Source organism: Delphinapterus leucas, chromosome 18 (assembly GCF_059928025.1).
Source record: "Delphinapterus leucas isolate spDelLeu-1000000601 "Yukka" chromosome 18, BTC_Dleu_Yukka2, whole genome shotgun sequence".
NCBI classification, from domain to species: domain Eukaryota; kingdom Metazoa; phylum Chordata; class Mammalia; order Artiodactyla; family Monodontidae; genus Delphinapterus; species Delphinapterus leucas.
Window position 1 is genome coordinate 55,756,142 of NC_143146.1, and position 22,572 is coordinate 55,778,713.

At 44.9% G+C, this 22,572-nt stretch overlaps 1 protein-coding gene across 2 annotated transcripts in view; it reads left to right on the forward strand.

Annotated features, from left to right (window-relative positions):
* DNAJC15 (DnaJ heat shock protein family (Hsp40) member C15) overlaps positions 1 to 12,181 on the forward strand; it is an 83,961-nt gene extending 71,780 nt beyond the window's left edge. The window contains exons 6-7 of one of the 2 annotated variants that reach the window (XR_016388686.1): positions 1,090 to 1,200; positions 1,360 to 12,181. Coding sequence is in view for 1 of the 2 variants with exons in the window: in XM_089899511.1 (XP_089755637.1) it covers positions 1,090 to 1,106 (17 nt within the window). In the remaining variant the exon portion in view is untranslated. Of the gene's footprint in view, positions 1 to 1,089 lie in introns of both variants that reach the window. The other variant, XM_089899511.1, reaches the window with a different exon arrangement.
* The last annotated feature ends 10,391 nt before the right edge of the window (positions 12,182 to 22,572 follow it).

A 22,572-nucleotide genomic window follows, 5' to 3' on the forward strand; every position in this document is an offset into this window, starting at 1 on the left:
TTGGAGATTTCTACCTCCTCATGACTATAATATTAATAGCAGACTTGTGAGTTCCATGAACATAGATGTACCTATATTCAAAAAATAAGTGCATTCCAAAGCCAACTCATCAGTCTTTCCATTTATCTACTCTTGCTTTTGCTGTTTCCGTCTATGAATGTGGATAACCAAGAGCTGACTTTAGAAACTTTACATTTTGGCTTCCATGCCTCTGGAGTAGGATGAAAATATCTAATAATAGTTTTCCTCTGGTGGTGAGATGTCAGACTATATTTGCACAGTCTGCATCTCCCAGGCTGGCCTGGAATGTTGGATAGCAGTGTTGCAGAAAGAGCAGCGTGTACACACAGAAATGCAGCCTTCCCTAATTGACCCCCCTCGGACCTGATGTATGCTTTGTTCCTCAGCTTCTTGGTACTTAGGTATTCAATTTGCATTCTGTTCCACTGCATTTTGTACTCACTTATATACTGTATTTTTGTTGGGCTTTTTTTCCCCTCGTAAACAGATTTTTTTTTAAATCCTATCTGTGAAAATAATAATAAATACTGCCATGTTTATTTTGCTTTAAAATTGTAAAGGATAAGCTCTAAGATACTTCTATGTATTTAGCTTTCCAAATACAATTAAAATTAAAGCTGACTTGCTAAAATTGAATTTACACTAATTTTTTTCCGTTGTACAACTCTTGAAGAAAAGACACTAACCTTATGTGTTATGTAACTTCATCTGCCCTGTGAGCCCTCGTACAGGCCCTGCTCTAATTTCTTTTTAGACCTCCATGCTGGGGGAGATGCTCTGCTCCTTTGTCCCTCAGGACACAGTATTGATGGCATCACTTCTAAAGGCAGCTGTCAGAAACCAAAATCATAGACATGTGGATTTTCTCAGAAGCCTTTAATGAAACTTGGGTTTTCACCTCTCATACCAAAATAAGCAAGGGAAAAAAATAGATATCAGCCCAACAGTGCTTTAAAATTGATTTTTGTATTTATCTTCTAATGCAAATGCCAGAGAAAGTGCCTGCTTCCTGGGTTTGTTTGGTGGTTTTTTGCCTGAGGTATCTTCATGTCAATTTTTGACCCACAGCACTTTCGACTGCATAAAGAACGCTAAACATAAGCATTGGTAATAGAAGTGCTGACACCCCTGGAATATGTCACTGAATGTCTGCACACATGCCAGGATCCCGTACTTGGGGTAAGTGAAGAATAAGGCCACTGTTCAGTTTCCAGTGTCTAACAGGGGGAGAGTATGGAGGGTCGTGCCCTCTGTTTCTCGTCTCCCACCCTTTCATCATCTCCCCACACACACCGTGCCCTGGGGAATGGTCACATCTTAATTATCTTTTCTTTCAAGGCCAGTTAGACCTTCAGAGGGTACGGTGTGTGTTGCCATCACTCCTGCTGTCATGAGACTGTCCTGTGATCAAGTGTTTTCAAGTCGGTAGAGAAAGGAGGACTGACAGTGTTGGGCCAACATAACATGAAGAGTCTGTTTACCATCAGACGCGAGCTTGGATCTTGTTTCGTCAGGGGAGGAATATGTTTTTCACAGCAGTCTGGTGAATTAAGAACAATATACAGAATCACGCAGTGAGTCTGTTTTATTTGACTCTGTTAATGGGATTTACGTATGGAACATCGGTTTCCTCTACAGACATAATTGAGTACATATTTACGGTGATACGAAAACTGCAAGCATATGTAGGGTGTGTGTGATGTTAAATTTTAAGAAACGTAATGAAGAGGAAAATCAGAGAAAACCGGAAAGTATGCAAATAATGAAATTATTAATTTGAATTTTTTGCTCAAGATATGTGTGAAGCAGCTATGCCCTCCATATTACTCCGTGGAAATACAACAACAAATGGATGACTTTAATGTGTTACCATCTTCCTTTTTGGATTAATTTTTTAATAGAGCCATAATGCCTGAAGGGCGGTTCCTAGGGTCTGGCGTGTGGTTCAGGAATGCTCTGTCGGTTACAGCTTCTTCCCTCAGGGCTCTGAGTGGTGTCTGGTGTCAGTAGGTCTGAGGGCCTCTTGTATTTCTTAATATCAAGGGAGTAGGATGTTTTCCCCCAAAGCCTGGCTGACAGTTACCCCTGGGGAAAGAACAGCCGGGCTAAACTGACCAGAAATATCTGGAGGCGCGAACACCTCGTTAGTGGAGGTCAGCCGGTCAGGCGGTAACTGCTCAGAGCGTCATTCTTGGGCAGTGGTGTGATTACCATGGTATAAATTGGCTTCGGGGGACAAATCGATCAACCAAAAGAGGTTTAACGATTTTTAGTGTTCAGTTACAATATGGGTTCCGACTTTCTGGATTCAATGAGGGGATGTGTGGCAGTCGACTCTACTTAATTCTAGGCTGTGCACCCCCCATCCAACCCCCAACACCACCAATTTTGTTCCCAAGGCTGCCTTAGCCTAAAACAGCTTTTGGTCTTTGCTGTCTGGGGGTTAGAAATCCACAATGGCAGTGAACGTTTCTCTTTCTCTTAGTGAGCCCGTCGGCTTTGTCCTCTCCTATTCTTGGCCTCTTTTTCACTCTTGCACCAGTGACACCTCAGGACCCTCGCAGCCTCGGGGCGCCTGGGTGAGATTCCTGCCAGACCATCCGTGAGCTGCGGGTCCAAGCCCAGCGCCCCAGCCTGCCTCGCCTTGCTTTCTCCTTCTGGAATACCACCCACCTGCCTGCCCACAGAGGGAGACAATGAGACTAATGAGAAAGGAATGGGAACCAATGGAGAGAATGCACTGAATGCTCTGGACTCCTTGGAGAGAGGTGTTTGTTCAGGGCATTATTCATATTTTTGCGAGGAAGAGCAACATTGATTTTTTTCATCCAAGAGCCATTCTGCCTTTGCACAGAGTCACCAGAGCACTGAACCTTCCTGTTTTGTAAATGGGCAAAGTTTCTCACCCATGGCCTAATAGCACGGGCTTTGAAGCTAAATTTTTTATTTCCAGCTCCAGGCATGAATTGTTGCTTCATTTTGCAGGTGACTGGGAGATCTTCTATTCACTGGAATCTGTCTTGGGTAATACTGCATTATTTTAAATTTTCTCTCTGGGGCTTGGTGTATGAGTTCGCCAATGTCAAGCACATACTCCATTACGCATAGAATGCTCTGCATGGGCTCCAGGCTGCAAACCTACCACGCTGCTGTGTTTAAAATTTTCCTTTACAGCCCAGCCAGTCAGGTGTCCGACTAAACCTTGAAGCCAATTAGTGTGTTTCACAGAGCCAGGTGCAGAGTTGCCAGGTAGCACCTGCAACTGAGCTGCATTGCTCTAATGGGATCTGCACATGTTTGGCTCTATATGAAGATGTTTTCACTTGACATGGAGTCATCTTTGGTCTTGTTCTCCAACCACTCCACTAAGCAGACACACCCACACATGTTACCAATTTGATTCGCTTTCAGAGGAGGATGGTACCTAGTCTTTCTCTTCCTGCTGCTAATATTTATGCTGATGCCCCTTGGGAAACTGTATTCTCCCATCCAAAGTGCTTTCAGAGGGGAGAGGACCACAAATCTTCGTTATTATCTTCGTATTATCAGGGCATTTTCTGATAACACTGCATGTCTAACTTAAATTACCCCATAAAGATTTATTTGAGAATTTTGTGCTTTTTCAAAAATATGTTTGAAGATGGCAGTTTTTCTCAAAGAACACACCTGAGTTCCTGTAATTTAGGGATTGAAGACATGGGCTCTGGTCCTGTAGCTCTGCAGCTAATGAGCTGTGTGCCTGGGCAAGACACAGCCTTTTCTGAGCCACTTGGATTCACTGTTCTCTAAGGAGCATGGAATCTATAGAAGCAGCACATAGGCCTAAGTGTAAATAAATCCCTGATCCACTTTCTATTAGCAGAGTGACCTGGTCAAAGTTTTGTAGCCTCTCTTTTGGTCTCCTGACCCATAAAATGCGTATAATAATATGTACCTCAGAGGGTAATTTGGGGAGTTTAATGATTTCATAGTTACAGATATACCAGATTAGTGCCTGTACACGGTAGCTTTTCCAAAAATGTTCATTTTTACTTGCCTATCTCTTTGGCTTTGCTGGTTTTTTATTTCAAGTACTATACAGATATTACAACAATAAGTGGATTTTTAAAAATAGTGAATAGCAATACAGTTGACCGCTGAACAACGGGGGTCAGGGGCATCAACCCCCATCCACCCCCCCACCCCCCAGTGGAAAATCCTCATATAACTTTATAGTCAGCTTTATACAACTTTATAAAGTTGTATAAAGATTTAAATTCTGGCTCATATACTTACTTGCTGTGTGGCTTTGGACAAGTTATATAGCCTCTATGAGTCCTCAGTTTCCTCATCTGTAAAATGGGGATTGTTTCACTTCACACAATTGCAGTGAGGATGAAATAAAGTGATATGTGTAAAACATCAAGCATGGTGCCTGGTGCATAACTCCACAACTGTGCACATAACCGATTTCTTTTCACTAAGTCAGTGATTCTCCACTTTGGCTGTTTCTTGGAATCACCTCTGTAGCTTTTACAACTCCTGATGTCCAGGCAGTACCCCAGACCGTCAGACTTTCTGGAGTGGGAGCCAGGCAACACTTTTTTAAAGCCCCTCTGGTATTTCCATGTCCAGCCAAGGTTGAGCATCCCTGCGCTAGACGCACCCCGTGTGTCTCAGCCTGTCTACACGGGCTCAGCAGGAGCACAGCTCAGGAAGGCGGCAGGACTGAGGTCCAAAAGGTGGTGTGGGAGGGACTCTGGGAGCTGCTGGCAGGGCCGTCCCCACGGCCTGACAGGTTAATCACCCTGGGGCCTCTCCTTTTCCCACAGCATTTTTATCTAAGTGAAGCCAGCTTAAAATGGAATTCTGGGGGAGCCTAGAGAGGAATCATGTGCAGAGCAGGCAGCTTAAGGAGAGATGGTTAGCAGAAGGGGGAAGAGAGAGCAAAAGGAGATGGTGAGAGCAAGCTTACACCCGCAGGTCCTGACCGAGAAGGCACTCTGACCTTCAGGTCAAGATAGCCAGTTATCTCTTTCTCCTCCAGGAGTCAAATCATCAGTGGGAAGTGCAGCGTGGTCAGTCCCAGAACCAGCAGCAACAGTGTCACTGGAGAGCTAGTTTAGAAGCGCGGACTCTCACACTTCCCCCACAAATCTTCTGAATTAGAATCACTAGGGGTGGGGCATAGGACTATGCATTTTAACAAGGTTCCCAAGTGATTACATGCTCGTTAAAGATTGAGAAGCGCTGCTAAAGTGAAAACAGAACAAGCTTTAGAGGCAAACGGTGCTTCTGAAAGAGTTCTAGCTCTTTCACTTACTCTGTGATCTTTGAAAATTTACTTAACTTCTCTGAACTCCTGTTTCCTCATCTGTAAATTGGGAATGAAAGAATTTACCTTAATCATAGACTGCCAAGGGAATTGTGAATGGAATACAGGATAGGAAAAAAAAGTCATTTTTATTTTCACTAATCTCTAACTGAAATCTAGCATGCCCTTCAGTTATGAACATAGGCAAAAAATCACAGTAGTGTTAGTAGCCCGTAACTGTCAGCAGTAGAAATCACAGATATTTTCATATCACATTACAGTTCTCTGCAATTACAGATATTTACAATATCTCTACATATCATTTATGTTCATCTACTTAAAAATTATAGTTTTTAGACTTGCCAGATCTCAGTACTTAATGTATTAATAATGAGGCACATACATTATCATAAATGTGTTTTAGTTTTATAAAAACTGTATTTTAAACTAATTGGTTTCCTTTGTAATTTTATTTTATTTTATTTATTTATTTTTTGTGTGTGATATGCAGGCCTCTCACTGTTGTGGCCTCTCCCGTTGCGGAGCACAGGCTCCGGACGCGCAGGCTCAGCGGCCATGGCTCACGGGCCCAGCCACTCTGCGGCATGTGGGATCTTCCCGGACCGGGGCACGAACCCGTGTCCCCTGCATCTGCAGGCGGACTCTCAACCACTGCGCCACCAGGGAAGCCCCGTAATTTTATTTTTTATTGCCTGTATTTGAAAACTATTCTGAAAAAGGGTCCAGAGGTTCAAGGCACAAAAAAAGGTTTAAGAGAAGCCTCTCTTGCCTTGCAAGTTGTTGTGACGATTAAACAATGGAATCAGATGTGTCTAATACTTGACAGAGACACAAATTACAGCACCCTGATTGCCCTCCTCTGCATCATCCATCATCGCGTTTGTCCTCAACCTGGACCAAACCATCCTTCAGGCTTTTCTGGGGGTCCATCAGAATGCACAGTGTCCAGTCAACTTCCCCCACAAGTATTTTTCTAGCTAATTCTGGTTTTATTGAATGAGAGTTAGTGTTTACTGAATGGCTGCTCTGTGCCAGAGAGGTGAACTAAGCTGTTTGGAATCACAGAGCTGGTAGTGGGAAAGGTGGCATTCAGCCTCCACACTGCCATGCATATGCCTACATCCAGGCATAGAGGCACAGATGAAGGCCTCCTGCATCCTCCCGGTTCAAGAAAGCAACAGAGGGTTATCATCTGGCTCACTAAGCACCTATAATCTCTTAGTTCTTGTACATTCAATAAACATTTATTGAGCACTTACTATGTGCCTGGCTCTATGCCAGTTGCTAGGATACCCAGATGAGTAAGTCATGAGCCCTGCCTCTAAGAAGACACTGTGTGCTCTGGAAGCACAGAAAGAAAACCCCTAACCCAGCGGGGGCAAAATGTAGAGACAGAAATGAGGGGAGGGTCCCCCAGTCACTTGGGTACAGTGTGAAGTTTAAAATGGTTAATTTTACGTGTCAACTTGGCAGGGCTATAGTGCACAAATATTTGGTGAAAGGTTATTCTGAATGTGTCTGTGAGGGTGTTTTTTTACCTGAGTCTAGCATTTAAATTGGTAGACTTTGAATAAAGCAGATTGCCCTCCGTAATGTGGGTGGGCCTCATCTAATCAGTTAAAGAAATTAGTATAAAGACTGACCTCTCCTAAGCAAGAAGGAATTCTGCCAGCAGATGACCCTCACATTTGACCTGCAACATTGGCTCTTCCCTGGGTCTCCAGCTTCCTGGCCCACCCATCAGATTTTGGACTCCCCAGCCTCCATAATCACATGAGCCAATTACTTAAAATAAATCTCTCCATATATACATACATATCCTATTGGTTCTCTTTCTCTGGAGAACCCTGACTAATACAAAATCCACCTGGAGCAGGATGGAGGAATAAGACATCTCTCAATTATATCTCCCCTTCAACAACAATTTAGCATCCATCTACAGACAAAGGTGCTTTATGGGAGCGGTGGGATTCAGCATCACACAGCAAGGGACCCAGGAAGAGTCTAGCCCACCCATGCATCAGGGTCCTTTGTCCTGCCTGCGAACCCTGAAGTAGTTCATGAACCGGCTAGAGCTCTTCTTGGCCACAGTACAGGAGCCCCTGATTTAGACAGTCACCCACGGGCAAGAGAGCCTTAGTGGAAGTCCAGCGGAGAAAGTCCAGGACATCATTGGAGCAAAGAAATCAGATTGGATGCATTAGAAGGGGTAAGAGGACCAAGTTGACTTTATCCCATCAACCACCACCCCTGGGTGGGCACAACTTGGGGCCAAGAGAGCCCTTCTTGGCCTGTGATTTCCCCCCACAGGGGAAGGTGAGAACATGTGAATGAGCGTCTGGCTCCTCCAGCTGTGCAGGATGCGGCCACAGAGGCCCAGTTCTCTCTCACTCCATCCAGAGTGCTGAGTTGTGAGCTGCACAACTAGGGGGCTGTGAGCAGCTGGGGGGACAACATGAAGCTCATAGGTCTCCAAATTCAACTAAAAAAATCTCTTCTTGAAAACATATTATAATGAAACTATCAAAAATCAAAGACAGAAACTTAAAAGCAGCAAGAGAAAAGAAGCTCATTGCTTTCAAGGGAACCCCCAAAAAGCATCAGTGAATTTCGTAGCAGAAACCTTGCAGTCTAGAAGATAGTAGAATGATAGATAAATGTAAAGTGCTGAAAGGGAAAAAAAAACACCAAAAAAACTTGCCAACCAAGAATACTTTATCTGGTAAACTTGTCCTTCAGAAATGAAAGAGAGATAAAACATTCCCAGACAAGCAAAGGCTGAGAGGAGTTCATCACCACTAGATCTACCTTACAAGACATACTAAAAGGAGTTTTTCAAGTTGAAAGGAAAGGATGCTAATTAGTAACTTGAAAGCATGACAAAATACAACACACTGGTAAAAGTAAGTATATAATCAAATTCAGAATATTCTAATACTGTAATATGGTAGTGTGTTAACCACTTAACTTTAGTAAAAAGATTAAAGAACAAAAGTGTTAAAAAATAACTATAGCTACAATTACTTGCTAATGAATACGCAATATAAAAAGAGGTAGTTTGTGACATCAAAAACATCAAAGGGGGAATAAAAAGATAGAGTTTTTGTGTGAGATCAAAGCTAAGTTGTTAGTAGCTTAAAATAGACTGTTAGGGGCTTCCCTGGTGGTGCAGCAGTTAAGAATCCACCTGCCAATGCAGGGGACACGGGTTTGAAGCCTGGTCCGGGAGGATCCCACATGCCGTGGGGCAACTAAGCTGGTGCTCCACAACTACTGAGCCTGTGCTCTAGAGCCCGTGAGCCACAACTACTGAGCCCGCGCACCACAACTACTGAAGCCCACGTGACTAGAGCCTGCGCTCCACAACAAGAGAAGCCACCGCAATGGGAGGCCCGTGCACTGCAGTGAGGAGTGGCCCTTGCTCGCCGCAGCTGGAGGGGGCCTGTGAGCAGCAGTGAAGACCCAATGCAACCAAAAATAAATAAATTAAATAAATAAATTTTTTTAAAAAAGTAGACTTTAACTCAAAAGCTGTAACAAGAGAAAAGGAAGGTCATTATATAATGATAAAGGTGTCACTTCATCAAGAGAATATAAATAATATATGCTGTCAACATTGGAATTCCTAAATATGTTAGTAAGCAAATACTAAAAGGGAATTCCCTGGTGATCCAGTGGTTGAGAATCCGCCTTCCAATGCAGGGGACGCATGCTTGATCCCTGGTTGGGGAACTAAGATCCCATATGCCACAGGGCAGCTAAGCCTGCACACCGCAACTACTGAGCCTGCTCGCCGCAACTAGTGAGCCCATGCACCTGAGCCCGTGTACCGCAACTACAGAGCCCACGCGCTCTGGAGCCTGCGCGCCGCAATGAAAGATCCCACGGGCCACAACTAAGACCTGACGCAGCCAAAAATAAATAAATAAATAAATATTAAAAAAAAAAAAAAAAAGCCATGTGCTTCTATTCAGGTTTCAGTTAAGATGCTATGAGATTCAAGGAGGAAAAGAAATGAGATAAAAATTGGAACTAAATGTTATTTATAAAAAAAAGCAAATACTAACAAATCTGAAAGGAGAAATAGACAACAATACAATTATAGTAGGGGATTTCAGTACCCCAATATATCAACAAATAGATCATCCAGATAATAACCTTTGCATATATGATCAACTAATATTTAACATGGGAGCCAAGAATACTCAATGGGGAAAGAATAGTCTCTTCAGTAAATGGTGCTGGGAAAACTGGATAATCACATACAGAAGAATGAAATTGGACTCCTGTCTTACACCACTCACAAAAATTAACTTGAAATGGGTTAAAGACTTAAACATAAGACCTAAAAAACCATAAAACTCCTAGACGAAAACAGAGAGAGAAAACTTTTTGGCGTTGGTCTTGGCAATGACTTTTTAGATTTGACACTAGAAGCAAAAGCGACGAAAGCAGAAATAAACAAGTAGGATTACATAAAACTAAAAAGCTTCTGCACAGCAAAGGAAACCATCAACAAAATGAAAAGTCAACCTACCAAAAGGGAGAAAATATTTGCAAACCATATATCTGATGAGGGGTTAATGTCCAAAATATACAAAGAACTCAAACAACTTGATAGCAATAAATAAATAAATAAGTAAGATCCTGCATGCCACGGAGCGTGGCCAAAAATTTTTTTTAAAAAATCTTATTAAAAAGTGGGTAGAGGTAGACATTTTCCAAAGAAGGCATACAGCTGGCCAACAGTTTCATCAGGGAAATGCAAATCAAAACAACAATGAGATATCACCTCACATCTCTTAGATATCTTCAAAAAGATAAGTGTTGCCGAGGATGTGGAGAAAAGGAGGTCAATGTGCACTGTTGGTAGAAATATAAATTAATGCAGCAAATAAGGAAAACAACATGGAGGTTCCTCAAAAAATTAAACATAGGACTACCATATGATCCAGCAATCCCATTTCTGGATACGTATCCCAAGGAAATGAAATCAGGACATCAAAGAGATATCTGCACTCCTATGTTCAGTGCAGGATTATTCACAATAGCCAAGATACAGAAACAACCTAAAAGGCCATCAATGGGTGAATGGATAAGGAAGATGTAATGTGTGTGTGTGTGTGTGTGTGTGTGTGTATTTATATACACATATAAATGTACATTATATATACAAAATGGAATATTTTTCAGCCATGAGAAGGAAGAAAATCCTGCTGTTTGCAACAACATGGATGGACCTTGCAGGCATTATGCTGTGTGAAATAAGCTAGACAGAGAAGGACAAATACTATACGATCTTACTTATATGTGCAATCTAAAAAAAGCCAAACTCATAGAAACAGAGAGTGGAATGATGGTTGCCAGGGTCTGGGGCATGGAAGAAATGGGGAGATGTTGATTAAAGGGTACAGACTTTCACTTATAAAATGAACAAGTTCTGGAGATATGGTGACCATAGTTAACAAAACTGTATTATATATTTGAACGTTGATAAGAGAGCACATCTTACATGTTCTCACCACAAAAATTAAAAATGCTAATTATATGAGGTGATGTCAGTGTTAACTAACCTTATTGTGGAAATTTGTTTGCAATATAAGTGTATATATATATTATATATAAGTATCAAATTATCACATTGTACACCTTAAACTTATACAAAGTTATCTGACAATTATATCTCAATAAAGGTGGAAAAAAATAAAATTAAACAAACGAAAACCCAAAGTCCAACTGGCTCTATCCACTTGTGATTATGCTTCAGTGTGCTTTACTTTTTGTCTGAATATGTCTTATATTACAAGGCTCCTGGTCTGGGATTCTGAGTCCCCAAGAGATTTTTGTTTCATTACACACCCTTTGTGGCAGTGTTGTATCTAGGCTAATATAAGCAATGCTGGGAAGCCTGGGGTTAGGAAGGAAAGGAAATAACATTTATTGAGTGCCTACTGAGTGCTGGGCACTGTGCATTTTACATTCATTTTAACCTCTAATTATTAGTATACAAAAAAGTAAATGGAATCGTGCCCATTTTACAGACAAGGAAACTGAAGCCTGGAGAGAGTAAGTGACTCTTCTGTGAGCACCCAGCTAGCAGGGAGAATCAGAGCTGGCATCCAAACCTGAGTCTCTGCCTGGCATCCAAGACAACCAAGGCCAGGCTCTTTAAGACACAGCGTGTCACCTCCCACAGAAAGTGCTAGGCCCAGGGAATAAGACCTCCAGCTCCTCAGAGACCTCACTCCCTCGCTGGCAGAGCTTCCTACCCCCAAGGGGCCCCTGCAACCACACGAGCCCCTCCCGTGAGAGATTACTCTATGCCCTGCTTGAAGCCCATGCAGGTCACCAAATCGCCAAATAAAGGACCCTTTGGTCTCAGTAGAGGCTTTGAAACATCCCACTGTGACGTTGGCCCCAGAGCTTGGGTTTCACCCAGACTCTCTGGGTCTCAGTCGTGTTGATCATCAAGGGCCTCTTGACTTACTTCCTTATGTCACTCCGCCAGGACCCTGCCATTTTGCTCTACTGATGAGAACATCACGTGGGCAGAGTCAAAATCTCTCCTGCAGCCCCAGAAGATGGCATCTATTGCTGGTCTCCTTATCTGTGTTCCCTTTCATCCATCAGACAAGGAAATTAAATTGGTCTGGCACCATTGGCTCTCCAGAAAGCTCCTTTGGCTGCTCAATCTACCAAAGAGGGTGGATTTTTTTTTTTAACATCTTTATTGGAGTATAATTGCTTTACAATGGTGTGTTAGTTTCTGCTTTATAACAAAGTGAATCAGCTATACATATACATATGTCCCCATATCTCTTCCCTCTTACGTCTCCCTCCCTCCCACCCTTCCTATCCCACCCCTCTAGGTGGTCACAAAGCACAGAGCTGATATCCCTGTGCTATGTGGCTGCTTCCCACTAGCTATCTATTTTACGTTTGGTAGTATATATAAGTCCATGCCACTCTCTCACTTCATCCCAGCTTACCCTTCCGCCTCCCCATGTCCTCAAGTCTATTCCTGCCCCTAGGTTCTTCAGAACCTTTTTTTTTTTTTTTTTTTAGATTCCATATATATATGTTAGCATACGGTATTTATTTTTCTCTTTCTGACTTACTTCACTCTGTATGACAGTCTCTAGGTCCATCCACCTCACTACAAATAACTCAATTTCGTTTCTTTTTATGGCTGAGTAATATTCCATTGTATATATGTGCCACGTCTTCTTTATCCATTCATCTGTCGAGGGACACTGAGGTTGCTTCCATGTCCTGGCTATTGTAAATAGAGTTGCAATGAACAGTTCCAATTTTAGTATATGTGCTGCCGAAGCAAGCACTAGAGGGTGGATTTATTTGGGTGTTTCTTTTTGGAGTGAGTAAACAGGCCTTTTCAGAGCCGCCCACAATTAGCTGAAAGGCCTGAACTGCCGTGCCAGGCCCACCTGTCACGAGGATGGCGGCCAAATGGGGCAGATGGGATCCAAGCCAGGCCAGCAGAGAGCCTCTTAATTTAGCCTCGGAGTCCTTTTCCTCTCTTTTCTGGGCACCCTGGAAATAGGACAGCGGTGGAAGACAAGAACATGAGTCAGAGAAAACCATCCAGGAGCCTGTGTGTTAAAAACTCACCTCCAGGGCTTCCCTGGTGGCGCAGTGGTTGAGAGTCCACCTGCCGATGCAGGGGACGCGGGTTCGTGTCCCGGTCCGGGAAGATCCCACATGCCACAGAGCGGCTGGGCCCGTGAGCCATGGCCGCTGAGCCTGCGCGTCCGGAGCCTGTGCTCCGCAACGGGAGGCAGTGGGAGGCCCGCGTACCGCAAAAACAAAACAAAACAAAACAAAAAAACAAAAAAAAAAACCCAACTCACCTCCAGACTGCAACAGTGATTGTTTAGAGGAGAAGAGCTGAGGGACTTCCCTGGCGGTCCAGTGGTTAAGACTCTGCACTTCCACTGCAGGGGCACGGGTTCAGTCCCTGCTGGGGGGAGTAAGATCCTGTGTGCTGCATGGCCAAAAAAAAAAAAAAAAAGAGAGAAAGAGAAGAGCTGAAAACCAAAATTAAACATTGGTTTTGCTCATGCTGCCTGGAAGGCTCTTCCTTGCCTTGTTTTTTTTTTTGTGTGTGAATAAATGTCTACCTCTCCATCCTTCAAAGGGTGCCTCCTTTCAGGGGCTTTCCCAGCACTGCTCCCCCGCCCCTCCGCCCAGCTCCCCAGGCAGAGCCCACTGGCCCTTCTTTGTGCATCCTTTGCACAGTGAGATGACCTCTTGGCGCAATTGTGGGTGCAGGTTATATATGTTTATTTTGACATGCTCCAAAAGGGCGGTAAGGTGGATTGCAAATATGTAACTAGAATGTAAACTAAACCATTTACTTTAGGTGACAAGATCAGGGCGAAGGGAGATAAGGGTTAGAAAGGTAAGAAACAACAAAGGAGGACATTTGTGCATAAACTACATACTCCGGGACCTTATACTCAGGTTTCAGGTGGGCCATGGCTGCCGCTCTAAGCTTTCCGGCAGCCAGCGCAGCTCTGTGAGGGGTTGTGAACAATGTCCTCCACAATGTCCTTAGAAGGGACATTATACATTTCATGGGGCTGTGTCATATAACATCCTTTCCTGTCCACCCATGACATCGCACCTAAGTGCCCTTCAGGGAAAGCAGTTCTACAGGGCAGCCAATACAATTTTGGCCTGGTTAGATTCACAGATAGCCTTTACTGAATCAGGGGAATTGAAGATCTTGCTGACTTCAGCGGAGATTTGGATAAGTGTTGTGTTGTACTCTTTAAGGAGTATTCATTCTTTTCTTCACCGAGCATCTGAGCCCCTTCCTAGCTTTGTGGAGTTCCCTGAGCTAAGGTAGATCCTGCCTCCCATTGTAGAAGCTGGAAGTGGCAGCTACTTGCTTCTCCAGCCCCTCTGCAGCCAGCATGTGAGCACATGACCCAGGCACCACCAGCCTGCTCCAAAATTATGACGACAAGGTCACTGCCAGTGGCTGCAGAAGGATAACATTTTGAAGGCAGCATTGGCACCCTGACCTGTGGCATCCAGTGACTGATGTCATCAGTATCAGGAATGGAGACTGTGACCACCACCCCCCATTCCATCCAAGCCACTGTCCTTGCTGCAGGACACTGAACCTGGTTCTTCTGCCTTCTCAGTGATTCCGTGCACCTGTCAATATCCCTGTAATGAGTTCATTTCCTGCTTAAATCAGCCTGAGTTGGTTCCAGTTGTCACAAGAAAGAAACTGTCTGATGTACAGAGCTCTTCTACTCTGCCTCTCACCACCGACACACAGAGGGAAGGAAAGCCAAACCGCTGTGAAGATTGGGGGTGCATAAGGACATAAGGACACAATCTAGGTCGGCCTACAGAGAGTCACTAAGAGGCATAGATAGGGAAATTGAACCAAGGGAGACTGTTCCAATGCTGGCCCCCTGGAATCTCAAAGCCTGGAATTACATTGTCCAATATGGTAGCCAGCAGCTACATGTGGCTGTTTAAATAGAAACTTAAATTATCTACAATTAAAATTAAATACAATTAAAATCTTATTTTCTCAAGTGCGCTAGCCACATATCAAGTGTTCAATAGCCACAGTCACCTAGTGGCTACCATTTTGTACAGTAAAGATATAGAACATTTCCATCGTTGGAGAAAGTTCCATTGGGATACACTGCCCTAGAACCTTGAAATTGCACACTGAGTGGCAGGATTACTGCCTTATTTGGTCACATCTGTCCTTTCTGGTGTTTGATGAGGCTCCGAGTACAAAGGCAGTGGGGCAGCAGTTCTATGCTTCTCTATCCTGGTGGACCTCAAATCCACACCAGCTGGCAGGACCAGGAAACCCTGGGTGTGCCCTGTGAGAAACAGTGGGGTCATGGGGAGCCCCCTTTACCCTCCTGTATGTTCGTCTTATGTTCCCTTTATACTGCTTGTTTTTGGCTGCCCCGGAGGAAACAAAAGTAAAGGCAACTTTGAATCTAGTCCGCAACATCATTCTCATCTTTCGAGGACCTGGACCGGGCTCTGCAGCCTAGGCCAGTGTAGAGGCTGCCTGAGGGATGCAGGATGTGTGTTAGCGACGGGGGCTACATGCTCACCCAGGACCTAGCATGGTGCTTGGCATATTGGAAGTACCCAGCAAACATTCCCTGGATTAACATGGATCTAATGCTGACTCCAAGGGACCTGACTTAGGACAGTCAGATAATTTTCATGCCAGATACCTTTCATCCAACGTTTGAAGGAGACACTAATAATGATGATATGATGGTGAAGGTACGAAAAAAATGGGACTTAAGAGTATAAACTCATTATAATTGGAATTAGGCAAAAGTAGGGTACACATGTGAAGATGTTTGGAGCTATGGGAATGTTTCTGTTTTAAAATTCCTTAAATATTGTTGTAGATATCAGAGTGATTAAGAATGTTCAGACAGGGCTTCCCTGGTGGCGCAGTGGTTGAGAGTCTGCCTGCCGATGCAAGGGACACGGGTTCGTGCCCCGGTCTGGGAAGATCCCGCGCGCCGCGGAGCGGCTGGGCCCGTGAGCCATGGCCGCTGAGCCTGCGCGTCCGTAAGCCTATGCTCCGCAACGGGAGAGGCCACAGCAGTGAGAGGCCCGCGTACCGCACAAAAAAAAAAAAAAGAATGTTCACACAGGTGTGATCCCTTTGGTGAAACGGCAGTAATAGTACCTACTCATGGGAACTGGGGCTCAGAGAGATGTCATGATTTGCACACTCTCGCAGACTTAGTTTCACCGCCCCAGGACCCAGAATACTCAGCTGCTAGGGACCTTCAGCCCCTGTCGTTCCCCTCCACGCCCCTGTCAGCTCTAGGACTCTATGATTCCCACCAGAAATTGCAAACCATTCAGATCAAACTTGCCCATCTGTGTGGCTTTGATGCACACGGTGTCCTCTATAAATCACAGTCACGGCCACAGATACTCGTGGGAACTCCAGGCTGAATGGCCACTCAGAGCTCTAATTACGTTCTGGGTCTTAGTCCTCTGTGGTGAATCTTACAGCAGAGCAGCGAGCGCTAAAGCAGAAACCCCGGTGACAGAAGGAGCTCTCTGAGGGTTTGGTGGAATAAATTGCTCAAACAGTTGGATTTGTCTAAAAGCAGTGAAACTGAATTCCTGCTATGATACTGGGATAAACAAAATGTAATCTACAGCATTGTCCTAGCTCATCCAAATCGTGTCTTCCTTTTTCATGTAAGTAATTGAAAAAAAACTGCGGAGACCTTTAGGAGAGTTATCTTATTTGGATCCGATTTTTTTTTTTAACATCTTTATTGGAGTATAATTGCTTTACAATGGTGTGTTAGTTTCTGCTGTATAACAAAGTGAATCAGCTATACATATACACATATCCCCATATCCCCTCCCTCTTGCGTCTCCCTCCCACCCTCCCTATCCCACCCCTCTAGGTGGTCACAAAGCACTGAGTTGATCTCCCTGTGCTATGCGGCTGCTTCCCACTAGCTATCTACCTTACGTTTGGTAGTGTATATATGTCCATGCCACTCTCGCCGAAGATTTCATACTGAAGGCGAGTGCAGGGTTGCCGTAAACGCAGGTGAACTTCAGGGGGAAGGAGCGCCCCTGTACAATCACAGATGCAAATGTTTAAAGCGACTCAACAATTTTCCGCTTGCAGCTGCCCGTTTTATCTCTCGCAAAACCAGTAATGATACAAGCAGTTGATTATGGTTTACAATAGCAATAAACCTCTCACAATTGGTTGTTTCCAAAATAAATAGCCATTCTGTCAAATGTTAAATAACAAGCCATAAACGGCGGAGAACAACCAATTTCTTGTGGATTATTGCCTGAATAAATTTCAGCAGGAATGGCTGATCATTAAGCTATAAATGCCACAGATCAAAACCACTGAAAAAATTTTTTAAAAAATCAATCAAGGAATTCATCAAGGACTCCCATTTTACAAACCAAATCACACCACACATTCCTTGGAGTTTTTCCTTTGCTGGTCATGGTTAGCTCTATTCTTGCTCTATTCTTGCCCAAATCCTTCCAAACTTTTTCAGAATACCTTTCTTTTTTTTTTTTTTTGGCCGTGCTGCACGGCTTGCAGGATCTCAGCACCCCAAGCAGGGGTCGAACCCATCCCACAAAAAAAAAGAATACCTAGCCTGATAGTTAAATTGGCCCATTCTGAGAGCATGCAGTTTCACTCAGCTGCATTCTATAAGCCCTACATTTAACATCTACAATATTTCAATTGATAAAACACAGACCTGTCCACAAAGTTAAACATCTGAGTCAAAGCTCAGTGGCAAATATATTCAAACTGCAGCTCTAATAGAGGCTGTTCTTGCAAGAGGAGCCAACTTCATCCGGGTGATTGATAGAAGATTCCTCGCCATAGCAACCGGGGTTATCTCTCTGGAATAACAACACTAACCTCTTTCATAACCAGTTTTTCATCCTTAAGTTTCAAAGGCAGTTGCATGCATATTGTGTGATCCTTTATTTTTCTTTTTGAATGAACAGTTAGCACTTAGATAAAAATAGAACACGATGCAGGGAAACCAAATTAATTTCGCATTCTTCCTGGAAAAAAGCATTACAATGGGTCTCGTAGGCAGAACAGTTAAAGGGCAGGAAGGGTCCCTGTGTCTTCTGAGCACAGAGGGATGGCAGAGAGATTTCGATTCATCTGCCGCCTCTGAAATAGCCCTACTGCACTGATTTGCTTTGTGCTGTCATGGGATCAGGGTAAAGAATTTTTTTCAGATTTTATTCCTGCCTCATTATTTGACCTCATAATCCCTAATGCACACACACACACACACACACACACACACACACACCCTTAGGTATGATCCAGTGCAAAGTAATAAATGGTCTGCAGAAAATGGTAGAAAAATGTATATTCTCTCTGGAAAAACATGCATATTCCATCACCTTTTTGAAAGAAATTGCTAAATGAATCTCAAACCACCTCCTCTGTCTTATATCTAATGTTCTAGGGAAGCCATAGACATCAGTGTCTTTCAATGTCACTGAAGTGTCTCACCAGCCTCTCACAGGGATGCTGTGATAATGTTCTGGACCAGACTTCTAGTCAGAGACTTCAGTCTCTGCAAGTGAAAAGCATGGCCCTCAAGCCTCGAGGAACACGGAGGCTGTGACAAGGAGAGACAGACCATAACCCTAGATGGACCACTGCCAAATTCTCCCCATCTCTTGTCCCAGCTCGGATCCATTTCCCATTGGAGCCAACTTGATTGCAGTTGCTCCCTTGAAAGTTTGAGTGATTCTTCTCCAGTCTTGTATATCATTCAGAGCCACAGTCTTGAAACCTAGGGCCTCACTGTAACCCTGGAGACTTTCAGTCCTCTGCTGAGGAGAGAGTAGGCAGGAAGTAAAAAAAAGGTGCCACTAGGGCCAAAGCAAGAGGAATCTGGGGATATGGTTTCTAAAAAGAGCCAAATAATGTGGGCCCTAAGAGGGGGAGGGTAGCCATCCAACAGAATCACTCCAGGTGAATCTCTGACCTGATTTGGATTTAAGCAAGAAGGCACGACAAATGGATTCCAAAAGACGTTCTGTATAGCAATTTTACCCTCAGTTTGGAAGTAGGAAGAACTCTTTGAGATCTCCATTGTATTGGACACAAACACTGCAGGCCTCCTAAGAAACCCTTCGTGGCCACCTTGTTTCCAAAGTTGAAGCCCAAGTTGTTGGCTGCTCACTGAGAAATGGTGTCCAGGGCAGCACCACTGTATCACGTTGCTTCTTGTCTTCCCTCCTTGTTTTCCCCCTTTTTTCCTCTTACTCTCACCTCTCCAGGGTTTCACTTCCCAAATAAATTAGCTGCACTATAAGCCTTGCCTCGAGCTCTGTATGGAGGGTGGGTGTGGAGGAAACCACCTGGATGAATCAGACTCAGGGCTGGGGCAAGGTTCTCTAGACACTTTATAGGCCAAGGGGTGGGTGGTGCAAAGCATGGCCCTTCTCTTTGAGGGAATACAAAGATTCCTTCATTTGCTAAATGACCCGTGACTTTACAGCGCCTTGGGAAGCTGCTTCCCAGAGGCTGAGGTTTGAGGAAAGGTTGCTTAATTGCTTTTCAGAAATAGGGCAATGGGCCTTTTTTACTCAGCAGCAAAGGGTCAAACTGGGAGCAAAGTAAGCCTCCTGGCATCCAAGGTGTTTGCAATTAGTTTCTCCTGAAACAGAAGATAACTTTCTTTTAATAGTCAAAAGAACAATAGCAACAGCAGCAAAACCCCACAAACTGCAGGTCATCAGACAGAGGAGACCTCATGCCCGCCTTGAACCCACACAGAGGTGGCGGTGCCCTCCCAGCCCAGAGGGAGGAAAGCCGATGCTCTACTCTGCGCTCAATGCCCTCCTCACGAAGTCTTGCTAAACCCTGCGGCATCTATAAATATTTCATTATTTACGGGTGTACTGGTTTATTCATGCGCTGGCCCAGCATCCCGTGATCTCTCTCTGTGTTGCGGAGTCTGTGTGGGGCTGGTTGGTTGCAGCTGGCGCTAATGAGGCCAACGTGTGGTTCAGTCCCCACGGGAGCCAGTTAACTTCAGTCCGCTCCACGGCCGGAGGCAGCACGCAGCCACGGAGCTTGCGTGCACTTCCGGCCAAGGGCATCCAGGGAAGGGGGGCGTGACTTAACACTCCGTCTCCAGCTCTGCTGGAGAAAGTTACTCCCCATGGTGCCTTCACTCCTGCAGAGGTCAGCATGGTTTTCTCCAAGATTACCCCTCGATCCTCTCTAAAGAGGTATGTATTTTTTAGAATCTTCCTTTTTCTTTCAATGAGTATTTACCAAGCACCTGTTATGCGTTAAGAGCACACTTCTTTGAGTCCCTTGCTCATTTATTCTTCATCCACTAGAATGAAGTCTCCTAGGGGGAGAGGCGCTCTGTGGACATCAGGAAATAAACTAGGTGGCGTTACAGATTTTTATATGTTTCTGTATAATGTTAATATACTAGAAAATATTTATTCACTCAGTAAATATTTATTGACTATTATGTCTTTCTTGGACACCTAGGGATACAACAGTGAAACAAAACAGCTTAAACAATTCCTATTCTCATGGAGTTTATGTTTCAGTGTGGCGAGTGATAGAGAGGAAATAAGAAAAGCTAGTTTAAAAATACGTATGTTCCCTGATGGTAAGTGCCAAGGAGGAAAATAAAGCAGGAGCAGGGATGGAGGCTGCTGGGAAGGCTACTGCGGTTATAAATGCTGCGGTCAGGGTAGACCTCGCTGAAGCGCCATTACACGAGGACCCTTTGCCACGTGCCCTTGGCCGGAAGTGCACACAAGCTCCAGTGTCGGGTGCAGCCTCCGGCTGTGGAGCAGACGGAAGTTAACTGGCTCCAGTGGGGACTGAACCCAGACGTTGGCCTCATTAGCACCCGCTGCAATCTAGGGAGAGAGAGTGAGCTGTGTGGGTAACAGAGGGGAGAACGGTCCAGGCAGAGGGAACAGCAAAAGGTGGAGACCATGAGGAGGGAGCATGCGTGGCCAGTTGGAGGAACAGCAAGGAGGCCCTAGTGGCTGGGACAGAGTGAGTGAAGGTGGCAGTGGAAGATGCACCAAGGAAGAGGGGAGGGAGGGGGACCAGGGAGGGTCCACGGGCGCTCGGAAGGGCTTTGGCTTCTTTTGGAAGAAATCAGAAAAGGCTCGTCAGAGGCGTTACTTTGGACCTGGGTGGAACAGGCTGAGCGGTGTTAATGTGTGCGTCTGCACTCCCCTGGAGGGGGCGCTGCCGGACCTCGCGTGCGATTCGGGAGATGACTGTGCAGGTGCCAAGGTTGCCTTTTCAGACTTGAGGGCTGAGCGGAGTTAGCGCTGGCTCCCTGCCCCGCCCTGTCCCCCACGTGCTACAAGCCTGGGAGTCACGTGTGGTCGCATGTTGGGAGCCCACACAGAGCCCGGGATTACTGTACCCACCAACCAGGCGGGTGGGAGCTCAGAACAGACGCGGGAGATCAAAGGGTTGAGTCATTTCTTACCTTGTAGATTACAGTTATCGTTCCCACCTGCCAAGACACCGGAAAATTGCGTAGCACGTGACCCAAGGCCACGTGAGTGAAGGAGAAAGCAGAGGCGTCCCAAGTTCCAGGAAGGAAGGTGTTGCCTTGGGGTTATGGAGTGGGGGGGTGGGGGAAGGGGTAACTGTGGAACGCTTAGAGGAGGGGTGAGATTTAAGCGGGTCGTGAAGCATGGGAGCGATGTGGGTCTGTGGACAGGAAGAGGGAGGGATTTCAAGTCTTTGTCCCTGAGTGAGGAAGGGTAGGACATTTTGGACACATTCAGGGGTCAGGAATAGGCTGATGTAGGCTAGAACGGAGAGGCCGTGTTGGGAAAGAGCAAGAAAAGGCTGGCAAAGAGTGGGCCACATTGTGGAACTCCTGGCATGACAGCGGGAGAAGTTTGGACTTTTCCTGGGGGCGATTTGCTGCATTAGATGGCAGGGTTGTAGCAGACAGAGCCGTGTCTGTTTCCTTTATGCCTGTATATGTGTACGTGGTATTCTTGCCAGATATAAAATACGGGAGACCCAGTTAAATTTGGATTTCAGATAAACAATGAATAATTCTCAGTATAAGTATATCCCATGAAATGTTTGGGACATAAATACAGGGCAGCCAGGTAAATTTAAATTTCAGGTAAACAACGGACAATTATTTTTAGTGTAATGCAATATATGTCCCATGCAGTACTGGGGAGGTACTTATACTTTAAAAAATTCATTGTTTATACGAAGTTCAAATTTAACTGGACATTGGGTATTTTTATTTGCTAAGTCTGTCAACCCTAGTATGTGGAACTGAATCAATGCTGCGGACTCCAGCCCAGAACCCCCCTCTTGCTACACTAACTGGCCTGGACAGCTCTGCCACCAGGGAGCTGATTTCTGGGCCACCCTTGGTGCCAGCTCAGCTCTCTGATGTCTCCAGCCTATGAGATACCCCTGAGAACTGTGGGGCTCCCAGCTGCCTCCCCAGGGACCAGCCGCAGCTCTCCACACCTGCCTCTCTAGACATGGAATAGGAACCCTGACTGCCAGCAGAGCAGTGGCAGTGCTGAGAATCAATATCAGACCTGTTGTGTAGGGTGAGGGGACACAGCCTGCTACCCTAAGTCAGTATTGATTATGCAAGCGGGCTGCCCTCAACCAAGCAGGCGTGCTGAAACAGGAT